Source organism: Gobius niger (assembly GCF_951799975.1).
Source record: "Gobius niger genome assembly, chromosome: 22".
Lineage (NCBI taxonomy): Eukaryota > Metazoa > Chordata > Actinopteri > Gobiiformes > Gobiidae > Gobius > Gobius niger.
In genome coordinates this window covers 767,544-792,830 of record NC_136873.1, presented here as the reverse complement: position 1 = coordinate 792,830, position 25,287 = coordinate 767,544, and the positions used below count along the sequence as shown (strand labels likewise).

Genomic DNA, 25,287 nt, shown 5'->3' with positions numbered 1-25,287 from the left:
AAAAAATGACAAAATCCATCAAAAAATGACAAAAATCCATTAAAAAAAATGACAAAAATCCATCAAAAAATGACAAAAATCCATCAAAAAATGACAAAAATCCATTAAAAAAAATGACAAAAATCCATAAAAAAAAATGACAAAAATCCATAAAAAAAAACATCAAAAAATGACAAAAATCCAAAAATTACAAATTACAAAAAAAAAAAAAAATTGAAAAAAAAAAAATTGAAAAAAAAAAATTATAATCGATTTTTGGCGATTATGCTAATTTTGTAATCGTTTACTGTTGTATTCGAAATCGTAATCGAATTTCAATTAATTGCACCGCCCTACAGCACAGTCACTTTAATGTAAGGTTTCTAGAAAAATGATGTGACAGTCTTTTACCGGTTTGAATGTAGGACCCAGATAGTTTTCATCCGGCAATTCTCATAAAGTTTAGAGACTTCTTTTGCCTTATTATTTCAGGCCCAGGTTTTGTCTGCCATATTTTGACCCCTATGAATCCTTAATTACATTTTACACAACTCCACAAAAAAGAACATGAAAGCGATCATGTGACTTCTGCAGATCTACCAGCCGACGATCCTGTGCCTTTTTCAGAACACCACGTGCAGCTTCGTTTGCGTTGCCCCCGAACGTAACGGTACATCTCCCCCCCGCACCTGACAACCCGCTGATGTCTCTATAATCACATGCTGATTACTTACTAATTGTTTGACACTGCGAAACAGTTTTACTTTTTCCCGTGCGCCGTGCGATTCCCCGAAGGGACGTTCTCTCCCCCCCTCTCTCTGTCTCTTTGGATGTCACCGCTCCCCCCTCCCCTGGTTCCATGCAAATGAGCCACCACTTCTACCTTGAACAAAAAAAAAAACTCCATGGAGGTCACGGCAAGTCCGGGCTACGCTTAGTCAAATTAATGACTGTTTGCGGGAGCGTCTAATTGCGTGTGTATATATATTTTTTGTCATACACCGGCCTTGTCAAAACTCTACCTGCTGTCAGACCCACTCTCTCTCTGCGCCCCCCCTTCCCCCTCGCCTGGGCCTCCCTTGCTGCCAGTTTTTAACTACACTCCACTCTGGCCTCTTGCACTACTTGTTACAGCCCCAACACGAGTGCAAACAATCAAAGTCTTTGGGAACGCTAAAATATGCATGGCTATCCGTGACAGACAGATAAAGCAGGGCAATTAGCCACGTAATCCTAGCAGCGTCGTGCGCGGAGGAAACAGTCCGCCTCAGCTGTCCCGCTGTACCCCCACCCCCTCCTCCTCCTCCTCTTCAACCAACCCGCTCGCCCGCCTCCGCCAAGAGCTCCTTCCCCTCGCCTCTTGGTCTCCATTAGTTAAATGTACTCTGTGTCGGCTCCCCATCAAATCAAGTAACACTTCGCCTAATTGGCTCATAAATAATACAGCAGCGCCCCGCATTATCATTTTATCAGTGGTAAACATTGCAGGGCCCGGTTGGTAAAGAAACTATCCCCTCATTAATTTCTTAATTTGGGGAGATGGAACGCATGGGGAAGTGAGGGAACGAAAGGTGGTGTCGGATCACCTGGGGCTAACGGAGAGAAGGGGGGGAAAAAAAACAAAACGCTAAGAGATGCTAGCTGGCGGCGGACGACGACGAGTTTCCCACCGCGGCGACGGCTTTTGTTAAGGGATGTCAGATACCCAATCCCGGGTTTTGTCAGGGGCTGGAAGGAAGAGGCCCCAAAGCAGCCGAAACCCGCCCCGATGAAGCTTTTTTTTCAAACATGCTCGATGAATATTTCATAACACCGCGCATACATATTCATTCTAATGGGTTAGCTACAGAGTTATTACCGGTGTTACACTGGTTTCCAAGACACACAAATACTCAGAAGGAGTTCTGCATAAGCAGGGCTGCAAATAAACTCCTCAGACTCATTAATACATCAACTGCAAGGGGAGGAAGTTTTCAGATTTGCCTCCTACTCCAATCAGTGAGCCGGGCAAGCTAAAGGTCTGGAAACGAGTGCCCGGGCGTAGCACAAACTCCTAACATTTACCTCCGGGAACCTGGCCCCTCATCACACTCAAATTCATGTACAGCAGCATAAACGATTGGCATGTTTTTTTTTTTTTGTTTTTACATACATTTACTTTTAAAGGGGCACCGGCTTCACTCAGGTCTGACATCCTTCACTTTAGCTCTCAGAGATGTATTAAAGGAACAGGCCAGTGTTTTTCCATACCGAGATATGTTCTTACCTGAGCTTAGACGAGCTGATGCGTACCTGTCTGGTCTTTGTGCGTGCCCTCAGTCACGCAAAACAACCAAGGATGTTGTTAGCATTTGCTCCCTCCCAATGTATTCCTATGGCTCCAAACGGCGGTGAATTTGGAAGTGTTGCCCCCTCGGAATCACCAGGGAGAATCAGATGTCTTTTCAAAATGTATTTTGAGCTCAAACATTGCAAAAAAAAGAGGTAAACATAGGTCCCCTGTGAACAAAAAGGTAGGTTTTAGCATCTTGAAGATTAAGTTAAAATGGATAAACAAACAGATAAAACGACACTTACACGTCCCAGGTGTAAAAAGGCTTAGGCCACGGCTTCTGCTCTAAGGCTGTGGGCCTAGCTTTTTTAAGCTAGCGTTAGCACGGTCACGTGATGAACGCTTACGGTTTAATCATATCATAAAAAGGCAGTGTTTAACATCAGCAAAAAGATGAATAAATACTGTTATTTACTGTGAACCAACTCCCCACAATAATAAAAAAGAAAGCGCTTCAATACTTTGCCTAGAAAATGGGCTGACAACAGAAGCGACCACGCTCTCTCACAAGCACAAAGACCAGACAGGTACACATCAACTCGTCTAAGCTAAGGTAAGCCTGTTCCTTTAAGATAGGTAGGGTCAAGCTGATTGGTTGATATATTTCACTCTCATTACTCGTGATTGGTTGAGGTACCAACTATCTTAGGAAAAAAAAAAGATTACTTTGAAGTAATTGTACTTAGAGATGTTTTTACTTCAACTTGAGTAATATTATAATAAAGTATACGTACTCTTACATAAGTGAGTAAACATTTGAGTGGCAAAAGCGTCATGCGACACATAAAATAGATAAAGTTTGTATTTCATGTACTTTATTAAAAGCAAGGGTACTCTTGGTTGAATCAGTGCATTATTCATTATGATATATAACTGTTACTAGATGTATTCATTATAATATATCATTGTTACTCGATGTATTCATTATAATATATCATTGTTACTAGATGTATTCATTATAATATATCATTGTTACTCGATGTATTCATTATAATATATCATTGTTACTAGATGTATTCATTATAATATATCATTGTTACTAGATGTATCCATTATAATATATCATTGTTACTAGATGTATCCATTATAATATATCATTGTTACTAGATGTATTCATTATAATATATCATTGTTACTAGATGTATTCATTATAATATATCATTGTTACTAGATGTATTCATTATAATATATCATTGTTACTCGATGTATTCATTATAATATATCATTGTTACTAGATGTATTCATTATAATATATCATTGTTACTAGATGTAATGCCAAGTGAGTGCTCAGTGATGATAGTGATGACATATCCCAGTTTCCACAGGTCATTCAAAAGCATTTCAAGGAATTCAACAAATTTGACCAAAATAAAGGCCTTAAGTGTCATTGTATTAAATTCAAATTGGCATTAAATCTAAATGTATTGGAATCTAGGGCTGCTCGATTATTGAAAAAATAATAATCACGATTATTTTTGTCATAATTGAAATCACGATGATTCAAACGATTATTTGTTGCCTTTAAAAAAATCCATCAAAAAAGTGACAAAAAAACATAAAAAAAAACACAAAAAAACATTTAAAAAAAAGACAAAAATCCATTAAAAAAATGACAAAAATCCATCAAAAAAAGACAAAAAAACATCAAAAAAATTACAAAAAAACATCAAAAAAAGACAAAAATCCATCCAAAAAAAGACAAAAAAACATAAAAAAAAGACAAAAAACCATCAAAAAAATTACAAAAAAACATCAAAAAAAGACAAAAATCTATCAAAAAAAATGACAAAAAAACATCTAAAAAAGACAAAAATCCAGCAAAAAAGTGACAAAAATCCATCAGAAAAAATGACAAAAATCCATCAGAAAAGTGACAAAAATCCATCAAAAAAAGACAAAAATCCAGCAAAAAAGTCACAAAAATCCAGCAAAAAAGTGACAAAAATCCATCAAAAAAGTGACAAAAATCCAACAAAAAAATGACAAAAATCCATCAAAAAAAGACAAAAATCCATCAAAAAAAGACAAAAATCCATCAAAAAAATGACAAAAATCCAGCAAAAAAATGACAAAAATCCAACAAAAAAATGACAAAAATCCAGCAAAAAAAGACAAAAATCCATCAAAAAAAAGACAAAAATTAAAAATTTGAAAAAAAAAATTTTTTAGCGATTATGCTAAATTTGTAATGGTTTATTGTTGTAATCAAAATCGTAATCGAATTTCGATTAATTGCACAGCCCTATTGGAAAATTATGACATTTCTCAACATTTTTTACATATAAGTGCATCAAAAATACCAAAATGATGGTTTAAAACATTAAGTTGCAGTTTTGGCTGAAATCGGCCACCTTTTTTTTGTCCAATTCTCTTTCCTCTATTTGATGCAATGTTTGTAAATCTTAAGAAATGACATATGCACAGATGTTGTAGATGTTGTGGCATTAAAATATAGTATTTGGGCCTTGCCTGTATAAACCTGGACATATAAATGTGACCACTTATGAAAATACTGATCAAATCATCCCCATCCAGTGCTATTAATAAACCTGTGTGCCATAATCTACTTACCGCTTCAAAGTCATCTATCAAATGTCTTTATCTGCGAGTTTAAATGTGTCCGTTTCCCCGCGGCGTGACTGACAGACAGCTCCATCTCCTCAGAAGGCGACGGTATACGTTTAATTGGCTCTGAAAGCAGCTATAAGCGCTCAAAGCTCGGGGAAAACGCTCGGCTCGACTTCACGTGAGCGCGGAGGGAAAAACGCTGGCAGCTGGTGACGGACGGGAGTGTGGATCCACGCTGGCACCTGCGACTGACAGCCTTCTGTTACCCTGACAAGTCCCTCTCTGCTCGTGCTCCGCCGGAGACGGGACGCCCGTGACCCAGCTCAGTCCTCTCAGAGCCTCTTTAGCATCAAGGCTTCTTTTACCTGGAGAGCTTACATTAGCAGCAGAGTGGGCAACAGCCAAAAAGAAATCAGAAAAGATGATTGTTTTCACACGTGTTTCAGAGCTCACAGAGAAACAGTCCGTCCAAACCAATTTGACTCAAATACAAGTAAATTATTAGACAAATTGTGAATGTTTTAGTTGTGCTACATGACTGACAACACTGCAAAAAGTGGATTCTAAGCAAGTCAAAAATGTCTTTAAGAAATAAGTTCTTATTTTTTCCCTGAAAGGCAATAATGTCTTGTGTAGCAAAGTTTTCTTGAGAAAAAAAATCTTAAAATCTAGCCATTTCTTGTCCAGATATATTTGCTAAAAACATGATCATTTTTCTTGTAACAAGAAAGAAAAACTTTTTGAATCTTCCTCAGTTTTAGACAAAGAATATTTTTTCTTATTTTAAGAAAAACTAAGATCAACAACTCTTAATGTAAGAACTGCTTCTCTCAGAGAGATAATACATTCCATTCTTTAAAGTGGGCGGTGGCACAGCGGTTAGAGCCTCAGCTTCACACCTCAAAGGTCCTGGGTTCGACTCCCACCAGGACGGGGCCTTTCTGTGTGGAGCATGTTCTCCCCGTGTCTACCACTAAAAACATGTACAAAAGGTGAATCCTCTGGCCAGGTGATTCTGACCATCAGCCTGGCTCCACATCTGGAGGCGGGTCCCCGGGCGTGGGCAATATTTTCCTTAAATATTAGTATTTATTAAGAACATTTTTCTCAAAAATGTGTGTAATTCAGAACATTTTACTTAAATCAAGCAACATTTAAGTAAAATATCCCACAATTTTTCACTAAATAAGAATGTTTTCCTTAAATGATTCCATTTTCTGAGGACATTTTGCTTAATTCTCGCTGTTTTTTGCTTAAATGTAGTGTTTCTTTCTTGTTTTATGATGAGAAAAAGATTCTAGAAACAAGAATTCTTGGCAAGAAAACAATGCTTACCCCATTGGCAGATTTTTTTCCTTAAAACAAGACAAAATGTCGGGTACTTTTTGCAGTGAAAGAAACGTGTTTTTCAAATAAATAATCCTTGAAGGTTGTTTCTAGGATCCAGGATGTTTTGTAGGTTTTCTGGTGAGAGTCAGCAGGGAAGACCTTCCAAACGATGATGACGTAGCCGTTACCTCCCACTGTGATGGACAGTGAAGGCGTCACGCTGACCACTCAAACAGCCGCTGCGGGTCACACACGGAAAACACACCCGGAGGACGGCCATTTTCTGACGCAAAGCTGCTTGAAATCCCAAGTAATCGGGAGGAAAGAAACCTTAAGGGGAGACACTACAGGCAAAACTCATTTTTTTCAGTTTTCAGGTTTTGGGCCAAATTGGTCTCTGAACATACAAGCTTTCACCCGTAAACAGAAAATATGCCTAATCTTCACAATAACATGTTTAAATATTGCGCTGATTCAATGTCCCCCCATAGACTTATATGGGAGAATGCAATTTCAAGGGCCTTTTTCTCCAAACACATGTTTCTGTCATTGTGGCGACACTATGTCCACGTCAGTCGGACCTAAAGCCCCATTTATTGAGTTTTGAATGTCAAAAAATAAGGCGAAAATTAAATTTTTACACATTTTTACACTAAAAAACAGCTTATTTTAAAACTAAACAAGAAATCCCAAATCCGCTCTGAAAAAGTCTCGGTAACTCATTTATCAATAAAATGAAACCATACATTTGAATGTAGCTCTGTCCATTATTCAGATTTCGTCACTGAAAAGATGGGAAATTTGGGGCATTTTTAAGCATAAAACACCTTGTTCTTATCTGAAAAGATAACATGACAGAAAACTTGCAATGTATTTTTTTTCTCACATTGATGCCAGTGATCTACAGCAAACGTTTCAAATTGATATCTGTAAATATACATTTTTTCCCTATTCACCTGCAGTGTCTCGCCTTAAAATGGGGATTAAAAAAAAAAAACTTTGATGCTGTTGTGATTGTTTTGCTGTTGGTTTTAATCGTCCGTTTTTCTCTTTCAGGGGAAATCGGAGCGGCCAAAATCAAACTAACCAACTTCATAAAACATCTCTAATTATGAGAGTTTTTGAATCAGTATCTCCTGCAGGCGTGAAGAACCAAATCTCCATAAGAATGAATGCTTAACTCCTGTCTTTTGAAGGCTGAAGGATTTGATATTTCACAAAAAGAACAGGGAGTGGGGGGGAGTCGGGAGGGGGGAAACCGTTATTGCCTCTTCAAGATCAGAAGGCGACGGTAAAGCTCACACCTCATTGTTCGCGGCGTCGATCATAGGCCGCGTTAAAATTCCCTTAAAAGTGCATTACGCAATATAAACGAGGGCTGCGGTGACACTTAGGCAGGGGAGCGGGTGTTACAGGCCTGTTGCCAGATACAAAAAGGATTTCGTCAGGCGCGCGGGGCTTTGAGAGGCTGAGTCTGTCGTCTCGCTGCGGGAGGATGATGTGATCTGAGTGACTCCAGACAGAGCTGGTTCAGGTAGAGACCGACGAGGCGGGACTAATCAGCGGCTAATGACTCGTGAAGATCATTAGTTTTTGGTCAGTTGTTGGTCAATTATACAGAGAGAGACAGATCTATTAAACATCAGTTCATTTTCCTTCCAGCATCAGACGCTGGAATAGGGCTGTGCAATTAATCGAAATTCGATTACGATTTCGATTACAATAGTAAACGATTACAAAATTAGCATAATCGCAAAAAATCGATTACAATTGTTTTTTTGTTTTTTTTAAAAGATTATTTTTTTTCAATTTTTTTTTCTTTCAATTTTTTAATTTTGGGATTTTTGTCACTTTTCTGCTGGATTTTTGTCTTTTTTTGCTGGATTTTTGTCACTTTTTTTGATGGATTTTTGTCACTTTTTTGCTGGATTTTTGTCACTTTTTTGATGGATTTTTGTCTTTTTTTGATGGATTTTTGTCACTTTTTTGCTGGATTTTTGTCACTTTTTTGCTGGATTTTTGTCACTTTTTTGCTGGATTTTTGTCACTTTTTTGATGGATTTTTGTCACTTTTTTGCTGGATTTTTGTCTTTTTTTGATGGATTTTTGTCTTTTTTTGATGGATTTTTGTCACTTTTTTGATGGATTTTTGTCACTTTTTTGATGGATTTTTGTCATTTTTTTGATGGATTTTTGTCTTTTTTTGATGGATTTTTGACTTTTTTTTAATGGATTTTTGTCACTTTTTTTGCTGGATTTTTGTCTTTTTTTGCTGGATTTTTGTCACTTTTTTGAAGGATTTTTGTCACTTTTTTGATGGATTTTTGTCACTTTTTTGCTGGATTTTTGTCACTTATTTGATGGATTTTTGTCACTTTTTTGCTGGATTTTTGTCATTTTTTTGAAGGATTTTTGTCACTTATTTGATGGATTTTTGTCATTTTTTTGAAGGATTTTTGTCTTTTTTTGATGGATTTTTGTCACTTTTTTGATGGATTTTTGTCTTTTTTTGATGGATTTTTGTCACTTTTTTGATGGATTTTTGTCACTTATTTGATGGATTTTTGTCACTTTTTTGAAGGATTTTTGTCTTTTTTTGCTGGATTTTTGTCACTTATTTGATGGATTTTTGTCACTTTTTTGATGTATTTTTGTCTTTTTTTGATGTACTTTTGTCACTTTTTTGATGTATTTTTCTCACTTTTTTGATGGATTTTTGTCACTTTTTTGATGTATTTTTGTCACTTTTTTGATGGATTTTTGTCACTTTTTTGATGGATTTTTGTCATTTTTTTGCTGGATTTTTGTCACTTTTTTGCTGGATTTTTGTCACTTTTTTGATGGATTTTTGTCACTTATTTGCTGGATTTTTGTCACTTTTTTGATGTATTTTTGTCATTTTTTTGCTGGATTTTTGTCACTTTTTTGATGGATTTTTTTAAAGGCAACAAATAATCTTTTGAATAATCGTGATTTCAATTATGACAAAAATAATCGTGATTATTATTTTTTCAATAATCGAGCAGCCGGAATAGCATCGTCCTCCTCCGCTGATGCCTTCACGCTCCGGAGCTTCACCACGTGTGACCTTCTCTCTGAAGAACACGATGATGAAGCCACATGACAAGCCGGGTGAACACATGTGTGGGGCTGTCTGACTGGGACACAGGGCTTGTGATTAAACCCTTTTACAGGGATCTCCGACCAGTAGCTTGGGGGCCGGGGCTTTTGGAGAAATATTGAGATTACAATTTCGATTTGCAATTTTTATATGTGATACATTTTAGGCGAGACACTGCAGGTGAATAGGGAAAAAAATGTATATTTACAGATATCAATTTGAAACTGTTGCTGTCGATCACTGGCATAAATGTGAGAAAAAAATACATGGCAAGTTTTCTGTCATTTTATCTTTTCATATAAGAACAAGGTGTTTTATGCCTAAAAATGCCCCAAAATCTGAATAATGGACAGAGCTACATTCAAATTTGTTTCTTCATTATATTGATAAATGAGTTACCAAGACCTTTTCAGAGGGGATTTTGGATTTCTTGTTTAGTTTTAAAATAAGCTGTTTTTTAGTGGAAACAATTGTAAAAATTAAATTTTCGCCTTATTTTTTGTCCTTCAAAACTCAATAAATGGGGCTTAAGGGATTAAATAATACAAAATCCCTCTGAAAAAATCTTCCAAATATTGTTCAGTCCAAGGCTGGAAAATGTGAAGTCTTTAGGTCCGACTGACGTGGACATAGTGTCGCCACAATGTCAGAAAAATGTGTTTGGAGAAAAAGGCCCCTGAAATTGCATTCTCCCATATAAGTCTATGGGGGAACATTGAATTAGAGCAATATTTAAACATGTTTTTGTGAAGATTCTGTATATTTTTGGTTTCCGGGTGAAAGCTTATATGTTCAGAGACCAATTTGGCCCAAAACCTGAAAACTGAAAAAAATGAGTTTTGCCTGTAGTGTCTCCCCTTAAATACACAAACCGCTAAAATGATGATTGAAGGATGTTGCTTTTGGACTGTCAAACTAAATATTCTTGCTCAAATTGCCCCACATTAGAACAACACACAATAATCTACTTTCAAACATCATTGGTTTAACGTGGCTTCGTCTGGAGGAGTTTTGGCTTCCAACTATCGGAGGCTCTCCAGCCCCTTTTTCTTTGTAGCTCACCACACACTTTGCACATTTCTACAAATATTTTTGATGTTTTTCTTTTTGTTCTGAATATTTTGAAGAGAATCTACAAACAAAATAGGTGAATAAAAATAATGTATATGGACAAAATGAAAGTGTTTTTTTTTATTCTTATCTTTTGTTTCGTGAAACATCTTGGCTGCAAACTCTTCAGAGTGAACTCCTTCTCAGTGGCATAATCACACCAGTGTCCTTGAAGCATAATTAGCCTAGCCTAGTCTGAAGGTTTTGTTATGATGAAGTAACTTACCGGGTTAAAAAGGTTGGACACCCCTGATTATTATCGATCCAAACCCTTCATTTAGAAGAACAGATTTTACAGCTTATTTTTTACAGCTTTACAGGCTAACTCGCCTGTTGTTGTGTGTGATTTCCATGTGTTCTTTTTTCATTTCTTCTTTCTCCCAAACTGAGATATGTTCTTACCTGAGCTGAGAGGAGTTCTGGTCTTTGTGCGTGTGCTCAGTCATGCAAAAAGACCAAAGATGTAGTTCGCATTTATCCTCTCCACCTCTCCTCTATGGGGCCACATGAGTAGTTAAACGATCCAAGTACAGTCACACAAAATGAAACGTGGATTTTCTAAGCGGATGAAAAGGGGGAACTATATTGTGAGGCGTAAATAACACCTTTGGAGCACTTCGACGTCCGTGCAGTAAAGTGAAGACATCACTTTGAGACAGGTACGCATCAACTCGTCTAAACTAAGGGAAGAACATATCTTAGTCTGGAAAAATGGCGGCCGGTTCCTTTAATCCAACTGTCAAATGTCCATCTGAACTCGGAGAAAATGTCAGGTCAGAAAAAACCTGATGTTTTGCATAATCCAATCAACACAACCTTGGCTGACAATAATACTTCACATCACTTCCTCTTTTAAATTCTGGATTTGTGGGAAGCGCACGGACACTAAATGTGCTGTTAGCTCCTCTCCTCTTTACAAACCGCCCCCCCCCTCACCCCTCGACCCGCAAACGTGTCCACACTAATGAAGTCAGTGTTTCGCTTTCGTCTTCCACTGATGGGCCCCCTCAAACACAGTCATCTCGGCCCCCCCTCCCCTCACCCCTGGGAGAGAGGAGGCTGTGACCCGGGGCCGGCCCGCAGCAGCCGGGACGTCCTCCGTCATTAGAGGCGGCATTTGTCCGGCGTTTGGGCTCGCCGGAGTGTGACTAATACGGAGCAGTGGAGCGGACGTGTTGGGGAGGGCCCGCCGTTTCCTGCTACATTAATTAAGCTGATTGGCGACATGCCCCCTGTCTCCTCGGCTCGGCCCGCTCTAACGAAGGAGGCGGGGGGGGGGGGGGTACAGGCGTTTTAACCTCTTGACGTTTAGCTCGTTTGCAGAGGGGGCGAGTGGGTAAACAGCGTTAGGAGTATAGGGAGAAGCACAGGCGCACTAACAATGAGGCAGAACAATTAGGAGGGTGGCACACACCGGGAAAGTTTCCAGGGTGAAGATGTGAGGCAGAGGAAGTTGGAAAAGACAATTCACGGCCAACTTTTAGCTACTTCGGACTTGGTTGGTTTACCTATACTGCTAATGAAATCACAAATCACATTTACTTATAGACTAGACTCCTATACTAGAATTTCAGGTTCAGGTTTGATATTTTACATTTTATTACTTAAATACAAACAAGAGTAAAATATCCAGATATATTATAAGGGCTAGATGCAAGTTGGTCATTTTATACTCACTACTGCCACCTCAGGTCTTATGCAGCTTCTATATTAAGCTTGTGCATGACGGCACATTTTTAAAGAGGGGGTATTATGCTTTTTCAGCCACATAGCACCAGTCTATATCACACTACAATGATGACAAACCTTCTGTTGGTCTGTCAATGCAGTAAATTAGAATAACTGCCTTGTATAAAATTGCTCTTTCAAAATGGCGGTAGCAAATGGCTTGAAATAGGCGTCTGTCTCTTTAAGAACCTCTGACTCTTTCCGACACGCCCCCTCCACACGCTGTCTGTGGCATCACAACAACACTCCGCTTGTCTCAACAGTATTGAAACTACGATCGGTGCATTTTAATTTTTATTGTTGGAAAGGAGCTACTGTTTATCACTTTTTATTATACGGCTCTTCACAGCGTAAATAGAACGCTCCGTTGATTTGAATGGGATTTCCCAACGTTCTACCGGTCATTATTTTCTGATAAAGGACCTCTGAAAAAAATAATGACCGCTGCCAATGGCAACGGAGTTCGTGCTTTCATATCACTCCGCGCGTACGTAGTAGCGCGGAGTGACGGGACTTCTCTCGCAGTCCCGTCACTGCGAGAGAAGTCGGGGAATCGCTCGTGAAGTTAGCGTGAGTCTGACTTTCAACTTACCCAGAGATTCACCACCATTTCTCCACTCCAACTGCACCTTCAGCTAAGGTGAAGCAGGGCGAAACAAGACCCCTCCGCTTCGCGTCGGGGTCCGGTTCGCCCTGTCGGTGCTTATTTTCCCGATAATGACCAGCGTTCTATACATTATCCCTTACGTGAACAATGGCCACACAGGATATTATTTGGAGACGAACCTTCCACACCGGACGCTTGGAAGGGGCTCTTGCCTGAAAAATAACTGCTGTTTGGAGGCTTCTCTTTGCAACTGCCATGCCCTATGGATCTCTAACTATACCCCCATGGACGACACCAGGATCTGCAGGAGCCCATACGATTCAAAAGACGGACATTATCTGTGCAGGTGGACAATGGTTTTTTGAGGTTACCCGTTAGCTTGTTATAATCGACTACAGCTCATTGTTGATGAAAAGTCTGCAATAAACCACAAATGTGTAAAGCCAGGCTCATTGTGTGATCATCGTAAAGGCTGCTTCGAGTAGTTGCTGCTTTATTGACGTTATTTGTGCATAATATGCTGCCTGTTTTCAATGAATGTTGTGAAGGTGAAGGTTGTTAGCTTGTCGCGGCTAACAGTGCCTTAGCTCCGGGAGAAAACCACTCGGCTACGACTCACTGTAGATGAAATGTGAGAAATAAACTACAAAATCAACAAGCCAGGCTCCGTGTGTGATCATAGATACAGACGGCATCTCGTCATAGAAGGGGGCGTGGCCTCGCCAAGGGGGAAAATAGAATCTTTTGGGAAACACACTTTTTCACTCTTTTTAGCCATTTTCTGGTGGAATATGAACTTATTTATCACATACAAATAGTCCAGTGTAAATCGGGCCCATATGGATATTTTCTCACAGCAGATTGTTCTGTAGAAGTGAAAAAACGGCAGTTGTAGCTAGCGCTAGCTAACCTTAGCGTTAGCCCGATGCTAACATGTAGCATCAAGTTAGCATTCTCCGTTATTCATGTATTTATGGGCTGTTAAACCACTTTGCTCCTCCCCATGTCTTTGTATCTTTATTTAGTAGAAACTATATTCATAATTCTGCATTTGTTAAAGTAGTTTTTGAATAATTAGAGAAAATTTACATTTTTTCAAAATTGTTTTCCCCCTTAACTGTTTTCAAAAATGACCATATATGGGCGATTCCAGAGATGCCGTCTATATCAATGGCGAGCCCCACGCACAATATATCACCAAAAGCTCACAAGAACCACCTTCTCCAGCTACATTTGAACCACAAACAGACTTTACACTGACCTACTTCCCTCCACTCGCTTCTCTCAGCTGTCTCCTCCGTCACTGGGCTGATGTCCACCTTCTTTTCTTATTACATCCACTGGAATTCACGCCTGTGCACAGCTTTGAGCAGTGGAAAAGTGAAGCACTCGTTTAGATTCTGTCTTCCAGCGCTCTAAGATAATGCAACAAGGTCCGTTTTTTTGCTGTGTTAACAACATACTCTGAGGTGGAGAAAATACATTTACTCTACAACAACAAAGAGTCAGGTACTCAACATAACAACAAAAACAACAACAAAACTGTCACACAGCGAGACGCATGTGCCCACTGGTGTGAGGGTTCTGTTTGGGAGGGCAGTCACCATGAGCTGGGGTTACAAAAAACTGTGTGTAAAGTGCAAAATAAATAATTGATAATAATGAATTAACAACTAACTATGTAATCGTAATGACACAGTTATTAGTCTAAAGTTTTGACAGATAAAACACAGGCTCTGCAGAAAGTGATGTGATTCGAATGCAGCTATAACAGTGTGATTTTCATCTGTGCTTGGCCTACATCGACAGTCAGCCGCCGGCATTATTATGGACGGGAACGCAACGCCACATACTGAAACATTCTTTTAGAAATTGTGTTTGCTTAAAAATGCATTTGTGGAGACACATTATTAAATGCCGACTGTTATTGTTGACTCTTCTGCCTGTGGCCTATGGGGATCGCGCTCAAGTAAATGCCATGTGTTTTTAATATCACCATAATAAGAATTCAGAAGATATGAGAGGAGAAAGCGCGCTAAATATTTCCTTTCCACAGGAGACGGCGGCGCTCAGAATTGATCAAATCTTTTATTTTTCCACAGTCTTCAACATTATTATATATTCATGGGCTCAAAACATTCCAAAGGCCCGTAAACTTCCCGCATAAACAGGACAAAATGGGGAAAGAATCGGCGAGAGATTTCGGAAGTGTGAAATCGCAGCAGGTGAGGAATGCCGATTTGAATTTTTGAAAACTGGAGGGTCCTCTCGAGAAATGCAGCGAGACTCTCGGCTTTCAAATGTAAACACAACAAACGGCAGATCACATGACAGTGGGGCGAGGGGCGCCTGTGTTTGATGCATAGATTTTATGGCATTGTGCTGTGAGTGAAGTGAGGGAGGGGGGGATTGGTGCTGATTTATTTTATTTTATTTACTTGAAGGTAATGTGCAGTTACATTAAAAATACCAGATTTGTCTTAATGATAATGCACTGCAAAAAGTAATTAACTAGATCAGTATAAACATCTCATTTTGAGCACAATAATCCAAATTTGAGTTGTTTTGACTGGTTAAGAAGTTCTTGTGCATTTGTCCCAGATTATTTCACTTGTTCTGAGATGTTTCTGACTCGTTTCGATACATTTCGTCCTTATTTCAGGTCATTTTCTTTGCCAATGGGGAAAGAAAATTGTTCTTATCTCATTGGTAATTTTACTTTCTTATTTCAAGCGAGATTTACCCTAGAACTGGTCTGAAATGTCCTCAAACAAGCAAAGCAAACTTGGTCCGATCAGGAAAAGTGTCTAAATGAGTGAAAACTGCTTGGAGGGGATGATGCAAAATCAACTTTTTAGACTGTTTTTTTTTTTTTACAATATGGTTTCTCATTGAAAACATACCTGGAGCTGTGTTTCAACCCACTCGTGCACCTTTGAGTACTCTTTAGATCTTCTCCAGTGGCTGTTCTTAGCATCGCAGCGATAAATTGCTCCTCTTGTTCCCAAAAAGCTCCTCCCGAGGTCATACAAATCCAGGAAATGCTTTGCTAATCTCTCAGTCTCTTGCTCAGCTGTAAGTAAAGTAAAGTTCAGTCTTTTAGTTTGACTTTATTGAAACATGAATATTTAAACGTGGAAGGAAACAAGCAGCTGTTAGACCAACATGGTCAAACTTAGCGCTGGTGGTAAATACTTGACTGGAGGGGACTTTGGTGTTGATTGCTGTAAATGTTTTTGCCTTGAAGCTAAAAATGTTAATTTGATGCTAATGTAGCCAACCGAGGTTTTAGCCTTAGCTTAGGACACACAGGTCAGTTCCATTGACACAAGGTACAAGTGTTTCATTAGTTCAACAGAATTTATTTGTTACAAAAATATGTTTTTCTTTCAGCTAGAGTTCATCATGAAAACATTTAAAACCTTTTGCAAAGATGCATGTTCAGACCCAATTCACAAACAGTTTAGGGTAAGACAAGACAGTGATGGGCTGGCCTGGCATGACCCAGAGTGACCCTCCATGTTAAGAGCTGCATGGGGATACAGTCAGGTATTGTGTGATTCGGATTTCTCTGACTGAGCCAATCATAGTACAGGAGGCGGGAGTTAACTTCCACGCCAGGATTTCCCATAAATCACACCAGTGCCTTTTCTTCTGTTTTAAAGCAGCAAGAAGCTGCTCTGAGGGTTTTCCCCGGACATTTACTCGACTGCGTGCCACGTGCTTTAGTAACTTTACTGTTATTTTGTCCTCTTTTTCCCCCAAGTTCCAGATATAATTTAGTGCATTTAGCAATTGGATAAATCTACTGCGATGCTACTGCAATGCTACTGAGATGCTAATGCGATGCTACTGCGATGCTACAGCGATGCTACTGAGAAACTACAGCGATGCTACAACGATGCTACAGCGATGCTACAGCGATGCTACAGCAATGCTACTGTGATGCTACAGCGATGCTACTGAGAAACTACAGCGATGCTACAACGATGCTACTGCGGTGCTACAGCGATGCTACAGCGATGCTACTGTGATGCTACTGCGGTGCTACAGCGATGCTACTGAGATGCTACTGAGATGCTACTGCGATGCTACTGCGATGCTACAGCGATGCTACAGTGATGCTACTGCGATGCTACTGCGGTGCTACTGCAATGCTACAGCGATGCTACTGTGATGCTACAGCGATGCTACAACGATGCTACTGCGGTGCTACAGCGATGCTACAGCGATGCTACTGTGATGCTACTGTGATGCTACAGCGATGCTACTGAGATGCTACTGAGATGCTACTGTGATGCTACTGTGATGCTACAGCGATGCTACTGAGATGCTACTGAGATGCTACTGAGATGCTACTGAGATGCTACTGAGATGCTACTGCGATGCTACAGTGATGCTACTGTGATGCTACAGCGATGCTACAACGATGCTACTGCGGTGCTACTGCAATGCTACAGCGATGCTACTGTGATGCTACTGTGATGCTACCGCAATGCTACTGCGGTGCTACTGAGATGCTAATACGATGCTACAGCGATGCTACTGAGAAACTACTGCGATGCTACAGCGATGCTACAGCGATGCTACTGTGATGCTACTGTGATGCTACTGTGATGCTACAGCGATGCTACAGCGATGCTACTGAGAAACTACTGCGATGCTACTGTGATGCTACTGTGATGCTACTGCGATGCTACAGTGATGCTACCGCAATGCTACTGCGGTGCTACTGAGATGCTAATACGATGCTACAGCGATGCTACTGAGAAACTACTGCGATGCTACAGCGATGCTACAGCGATGCTACTGTGATGCTACTGTGATGCTACTGTGATGCTACAGCGATGCTACAGCGATGCTACTGAGAAACTACTGCGATGCTACTGTGATGCTACTGCGATGCTACAGCGATGCTACAATCAGCAATGCTAATACGATGCTACTGCGATGCTACTGAGATGCTAATACGATGCTACAGCGATGCTATTGCAATGCTACTGTGATGCTACAGCGATGGTACAGCGATGCTACTGCGATGCTACTGTGATGCTACAGCGATGCTACTATCTGCAATGCTAATACGATGCTACTGCGATGCTGCTGTGATGCTACTGTGATGCTACAGCGACGCTACAGCGATGCTACTATCAACGATGCTAATACGATGCTACTGTGATGCTACTGTGATGCTACTGTGATGCTACAGCGACGCTACAGCGATGCTACTATCAACGATGCTAATACGATGCTACTGTGATGCTACAGCGATGCTACTGCGATGCTACTATCAGCGATGCTAATACGACGCTACAGCGATGCTACTGTGATGCTACTGCGATGCTACAGCGATGCTACTATCAGCAATGCTAATACGATGCTACAGCGATGCTACTGTGATGCTACTGCCATGCTACTGTGATGCTACTGTGATGCTACTGTGATGCTACTGCCATGCTACTGTGATGCTACTGTGATGCTACTGCGATGCTACTGAGATGCTACAGCGATGCTACTGAGATGCTACAGCGATGCTACTGAGATGCTACAGCGATGCTACTGCGATGCTACTGAGATGCTACAGCGATGCTACTGCGATGCTACTGAGATGCTACAGTGTTGCACCATGGCGCTCTCAGGAAGGGACTCGCTGTGACACTAATAGGAGAAAACACAGTAATCAAGGCGAGCAGTGGCGGGTCGTCGGGCGTTTGGGGGTTCGAATCCCCCCTACTGAAAGTGTACACTGTCGTTGTATCCTTGGGCAAGACACTTCACCCACATTGCCAGTGTCTGAGTACAGTGGAGTATGAATGGGTGAGTGGATCCTTGCTGTAAAGCGCTATGAGTGCCTAATGCCTATATAAATAAAGATCTATTGTAGGTGGAAAAGCGCTAAATATGTTGAGACTGTTTACCATAAATTATAAATAAATATTGCAAGGATCTATCTGTCGGATCAAGCACCCTAGCGCCAGAACCGGGTTCAACAGGATGAGGAAGTTACACATGGTCAGAGGATGAACAATACAAAACAGCGGGAATGCAGGAACACGAGCACTCGGATCATCCACTAACACATGGTAACATTGCGCCACAATCTGAACTAACTGTAATGAAACACTTAGCTTGACTTTTTTTTTTTAAAGTTTTGTAAATCTTTAAAATAATAGATTATTATTTAATTTCAATTTATGTGAAAAGGTTGAGGGGAAGTAGTCTTTGCTCTACACACTCTGCACTGGCCAAAAGGAAGTTCAGTTTACCAGGTGCGAATTCTAAGACCTATTTTGTCTCTAAAATAGAAGCACTATCAGTCAAGTTTATTGCCCCTTGGAGCATGATTTGTTCCCGGGACGGTAAATGTAAAACAGAAACATTTAAAAATAAATACATACATGAATAAATGAAGAGAAAGACGACGAGGGAGGAGAAGAGAAAGATGAGGAAGAAGAGACACACAAACTATAAGTAAAAGTTATATGGGGCTTTGGCTGATTCATTATTCCCATCCCATTGACACAGATGACCATTCCACTGACACAGATGTTTGGTTAACAGATACCAGAGACATATGGGCAAACAGGGCTAATGCGTTTCACAATATGCCACTCGCGCCTTCTCCCTCTCCCTCGCTTCTTGATTAGAATTAAAAACACATCTGGCGGCCATGTTGGGTCCCTCATTACTGGCGCATATGATTAGGAGCCCTCCCGTGGGACTCTCCTCCTTTACACGCGCCCAAGTCCTCATCTGAGAGACTGACTGAGCGCCTCCTACCATCTCCCGCTTTCAAATTGTTTCACCAATTAAAGTAGGTATGTTGATTTTTTTTTTCCGCTCTATGTATAATTCAGGATGTATTATTTGTTGTGCTCAAAAAAAGAAAAGGGAAAAACAACAGACTTGGCGGTAAGTAAGTTTCTCTAACTTGCAATAAAAACTACAGAAAGCAAAGGAAATGCAGTCAACATAAGAAAATGAGGAAGCGCCGACCCTATTGTGAATAATAACAAAGGATGTGCTGTATATAACTGCTGCACTCAAACTTTGCTTTGTGCAAACAGAAGCGAGGTGTTAATTTTAGTTAGAGGAAAAATAGCACATTCTGTAACAGGCCAAAATGTTTTTGTCTCAGTGAAGGATAAACTAAAAACATGGATTTTTACAGTCGATTTAGTTTACTCACATTTGTTCACTTTAGAATGTTTTTTCATGCTTTAAATGATAGGCCCACGTGATATATTATGGTCGGAGCTTACAGTGGCGGGCAGTGTGTGGGGTTTGCATGTTCTCTGCGTCAGTTTCATCCGGTTATGGTGAAGTAGAGCCGAGTCGCGGGAGGTGTTCCGGGCGTGTTCCTTTGGGAAGAGACTCCTGGGAAGACCCCGGACACGCTGGAGGGACCAAGTCTCTGAGCTGGCCTGGTGTCGGCTCAGGATCCCCCCAGAACAGCTGGAGAAGTGGAGAGGAAAGCTCGGGCATCTCTGCTCAGACTGCTGCCTCCTCCCCGCAACCCGGAGAAAGCAGAAAAAAAGGTTTAAAAAAGTCCTAGGTTTCTCTTCTGTCCCTGAATTGCGCATTTCCGTCTCTGCTCCTGAATGCTCGGTTCGTAGCCATGTAGAAACTATAGCTTATTTCATTCAGACAATTCACCTCAAACATGACTGGGCTTCGCCTCCAGTAGTGTTGTGGCCAGGGGCGTAGCACCAGATTCTGGGCCCTGGGTACAAACGATCTTGGTGGACCCCGCTCATATTTTATGTTCTTTAACCACATAACAGTGACAATTTTACAGTGCAGTTCATTTAATTTCTATTATAACATAATTGTATATAGCCTATTTTTTTTTAATTCTTTTTTTTTTGGGTCACTTTTTGGTTGAGTTTTTGTCACTTTTTGTTGAATTCTTGTCATTTTTTTGTTGAGTTTTTGTTGAATTTTTGTTGAATTTTTGTTGAATTTTTGTTGAATTTTTGTTGAATTTTTGTTGAATTTTTGTTGAATTTTTGTTGATTTTTTGTTGATTTTTTGTCACATTTTGGTTGAGTTTTTTGTCACTTTTTGTTGAATTCTTGTTGAATTTTTGTCATTTTTTCGTTGAATTTTTGTTGAATTTTTGTCACATTTTTGTCACATTTTTGTTGAATTTTTGTCACATTTTTGTTGATTTTTTGTTGAATTTTTGTTGAATTTTTGTCACATTTTTGTCACATTTTTGTTGAATTTTTGTCACATTTTTGTCACATTTTTGTCACATTTTTGTTGAATTTTTGTCACATTTTTGTTGAATTTTTGTTGAATTTTTGTCACATTTTTGTTGAATTTTTGTCACATTTTGGTTGAGTTTTTTGTCACTTTTTGTTGAATTCTTGTTGAATTTTTGTCATTTTTTCGTTGAATTTTTGTTGAATTTTTGTCACATTTTTGTCACATTTTTGTTGATTTTTTGTTGAATTTTTGTTGAATTTTTGTCACATTTTTGTTGAATTTTTGTCACATTTTTGTCACATTTTTGTTGAATTTTTGTCACATTTTTGTCACATTTTTGTTGAATTTTTGTCACATTTTTGTTGAATTTTTGTTGAATTTTTGTCACATTTTTGTTGAATTTTTGTTGAATTTTTGTCACATTTTGGTTGAGTTTTTTGTCACTTTTTGTTGAATTCTTGTTGAATTTTTGTCATTTTTTCGTTGAATTTTTGTCACATTTTTGTTGAATTTTTGTTGAATTTTTGTCACATTTTTGTCACATTTTTGTTGAATTTTTGTCACATTTTTGTCACATTTTTGTCACATTTTTGTTGAATTTTTGTCACATTTTTGTTGAATTTTTGTTGAATTTTTGTCACATTTTTGTTGAATTTTTGTCACATTTTGGTTGAGTTTTTTGTCACTTTTTGTTGAATTCTTGTTGAATTTTTGTCATTTTTTCGTTGAATTTTTGTTGAATTTTTGTCACATTTTTGTCACATTTTTGTTGATTTTTTGTTGAATTTTTGTTGAATTTTTGTCACATTTTTGTTGAATTTTTGTCACATTTTTGTCACATTTTTGTTGAATTTTTGTCACATTTTTGTCACATTTTTGTTGAATTTTTGTCACATTTTTGTTGAATTTTTGTTGAATTTTTGTCACATTTTTGTTGAATTTTTGTTGAATTTTTGTCACATTTTGGTTGAGTTTTTTGTCACTTTTTGTTGAATTCTTGTTGAATTTTTGTCATTTTTTCGTTGAATTTTTGTCACATTTTTGTTGAATTTTTGTTGAATTTTTGTCACATTTTTGTTGAATTTTTGTCACATTTTTGTTGAATTTTTGTCACATTTTTGTTGAATTTTTGTTGAATTTTTGTTGAATTTTTGTTGAATTTTTGTTGAATTTTTGTTGAATTTTTGTCACATTTTTGTTGATTTTTTGTTGATTTTTTGTCACATTTTGGTTGAGTTTTTTGTCACTTTTTGTTGAATTCTTGTTGAATTTTTGTCATTTTTTCGTTGAATTTTTGTTGAATTTTTGTCACATTTTTGTTGAATTTTTGTCACATTTTTGTCACATTTTTGTTGAATTTTTGTCACATTTTTGTTGATTTTTTGTTGAATTTTTGTCACATTTTTGTCACATTTTTGTTGAATTTTTGTCACATTTTTGTTGAATTTTTGTTGAATTTTTGTCACATTTTTGTTGAATTTTTGTCACATTTTGGTTGAGTTTTTTGTCACTTTTTGTTGAATTCTTGTTGAATTTTTGTCATTTTTTCGTTGAATTTTTGTCACATTTTTTTTGAATTTTTGTTGAATTTTTGTCACATTTTTGTTGAATTTTTGTCACATTTTGGTTGAGTTTTTTGTCACTTTTTGTTGAATTCTTGTTGAATTTTTGTCATTTTTTCGTTGAATTTTTGTCACATTTTTGTTGAATTTTTGTCACATTTTTGTTGAATTTTTGTCACATTTTTGTTGAATTTTTGTCACATTTTTGTTGAATTTTTGTCACATTTTTGTTGAATTTTTGTTGAATTTTTGTCACATTTTTGTCACTTTTTGTTGAATTCTTGTTGAATTTTTGTCATTTTTTCATTGAGTTTTTGTTGAATTTTTGTCACATTTTGGTTGAGTTTTTTGTCACTTTTTGTTGAATTTTTGTTGAATTTTTGTTACATTTTGTTTGAATTTTTGTCACATTTTTCTTGCGTTTTACATCCTTGTTTTCTTCTCATTTTTTCTGGCTGTTTTGGTGCTTTTTCCCCAAGCATCTTTTTGATTAGGGTAAAGCCAAACTCGAGAAAATGGGATCCGTTCAGGTGGGAGTTAAGAGGTTAAAGGGGTGTCAGGGCCCGAAAATTCATCCATCATTATTGTTTGTTTCAAATTCTGTGTAGCAACCGTTGTATTTCAGCCCCTTATAGCATCCATTATGAGGAAACTTAGAAAGTACAATATAGAACGCTTTTTGCAGCACTTTTGAGGGCCCCCCACCCTGCACTGGGCCCTGGGTACTCAGCACCCTTTACCCCCCCAGTCCGACGGCCCTGGTTGTGGCGATAACTTAATTTTAAAATAGTAATATTCCATTTCCATCTCCTTCCACAGCCCTCGGTTACAGGCGGTTTGCACGGTGTCTTTAATTTCCAACACAATTGTTTTTAGGGTTTCCGGTAGCTAATGCACCATGCTAACCACCCATACAGCTATTATTGGGTCACAAAAAGGTCAATTACTCACAAATATCTACGTTTTATTTTCCAAAATGCACCTTTTAAAAGGAAGGAAGGAGGAGGAGGAGATGTTTGTGTTCCATGTATGAAAGAACAAATCCGGGAAACACAGATTGGAGTGCTTCAGGCGCAGAAGAAGAAAAAAAATTAATGTAAACCTGATTATTCTCACCTGCTTGAAAGGCAACAACGCTGTTACATGATTAAAAGAGTTGAGTTAGCATATTTGTGTCATATATATATTAAAAAAGGTTGTTTATTGAGGTTTGGCTGGCACTTTTGAAATATTTCATTTTCTGTGGTGGTGTAAAAAATCTTCTCGTTGGAGGCAAAAAGATGAAACAAAAAAAGGATTTTATTCTCATTTTGGACAACAATACAACACTATATAACAAGTGAACAAGTAAAAGTACAAAGGGGCGATGAGGAAACGGACGTGGCCTTGGAGCCAAATGCCCTGAAGGTGGCGCTGAAGCCCTTAGGTCCCTGTGGTGATCTCTGACCTTTAGATCATAGGAGAGTCGCAGAACGCACACGGAGCCTGGAGCATCTTCTGGATCCACACCGGGTCTGCAACAAACAACAACAAGAGCGGCATACGGTAAAGGTTTGTTCTGACCGGGACTGGAGTGAGCAGACCGATCCGTGACTTCAAATTAGAAAGAAAAAATGAGATAATTGATTGACTGCGGAATTCTTCCGCAGTCAATTATTGGTTTTCATGTTCTTTATTATTATTCCTCTTCCATCTTTTTCCCGATTTTCTCCAGCTTTCAGCACCTTCATGCTTTGTGCAATTTATGCAAGTTATGCATCAAAATGTTCCGCATGTTGAGGAGAAGGTGCTGTTACTTTTGGGACTTCTGCAACTTAGTTTTTCCGCAATCGGCCAAAATGTCGGAGATTTTTCCCATTGACTTATAATGGGGCTGCTGCAAATCCATGCTTTTCTGCACTTTTTTCTGCATTTTATGCAATTTCTGCACTTTGTGCTTGTCCAGCTTATGCAACTTGTGGGTTTTGAGAAAAAATTGTCCTTCTGCAGATTTCCAGTTTTTTTATATGAGAGTTTGAAATTTTTGCATTGGTGTGTATGGGGGAATCCAGCCAATGGGGAAACTCCAGGACTTTCAGCCATTTGTGCTTCTGCCAATCAAGCACTGAGGCCATTTCAACAGTTTGACCAGTTTATGGAATTTAAAAGTTTATGCAATATTAATAATTTATGCAAAGTAACCACTTTATGGGATTTAACCAGTTTATGCATTTTAAAGCGTTTATGCAACTGAAGAGTTTATGCCATTTAGGATTTATGAATTTTAAAGAGTTTATGCAATTTACATAATTTATGCAAATTAACCCATTCATGCATTTTACCACTTTATGCAGTTTATACAGTTTATGCAACATGACATTTTATGCATTTTACCAGTTTATGCAAAATAGATTATGCAATTTGAAGAGTTTATGCAATTTTCTGCATTCGCTTCCCGCATTTCCGCAGTCAAATTTCTAGTTGTTTTTAATACTGCAGAAATATTAATGCAACCAGTCGGTAGGTTCCAAACTGTGTCAAAACAAGACTTAAAACCAAACCAGGACAAGGAAAATCTCAGCAGATGACAGATGATTTGCCGTATATTGTGGCTTCTAGCTGTACGGAGATTGTGTCACAGATTTTGTGTTGCCGATTTATTGTGGACTTCGCCTGACGCAGGAGAAAGAAGTTGTCGGGACAGGTAGTACAGCATATTGCGTTGGGCTGCAACTATCGATTATTTTTAGGATTAATCGAT

General features: G+C 38.6%; 1 protein-coding gene across 3 annotated transcripts in view; it reads right to left on the bottom strand.

The window, feature by feature from the left end:
- gtf3c4 (general transcription factor IIIC, polypeptide 4) overlaps positions 1 to 25,287 on the bottom strand; it is an 80,665-nt gene that overhangs the window by 37,630 nt on the left and 17,748 nt on the right. Inside the window, exons 6-7 of one of the 3 annotated variants that reach the window (XM_079581256.1) lie at positions 23,995 to 24,061; positions 20,076 to 20,229 (exon numbers count right to left, since the gene is read on the bottom strand). In XM_079581256.1, coding sequence (XP_079437382.1) covers positions 23,997 to 24,061 — 65 coding nt within the window. In that variant the 3' untranslated portion in view covers positions 20,076 to 20,229; positions 23,995 to 23,996. Of the gene's footprint in view, positions 1 to 20,075; positions 20,230 to 23,367; positions 23,465 to 23,994; positions 24,062 to 25,287 lie in introns of those variants that run through there. The other 2 variants (XM_079581258.1, XM_079581257.1) reach the window with 2 other exon arrangements.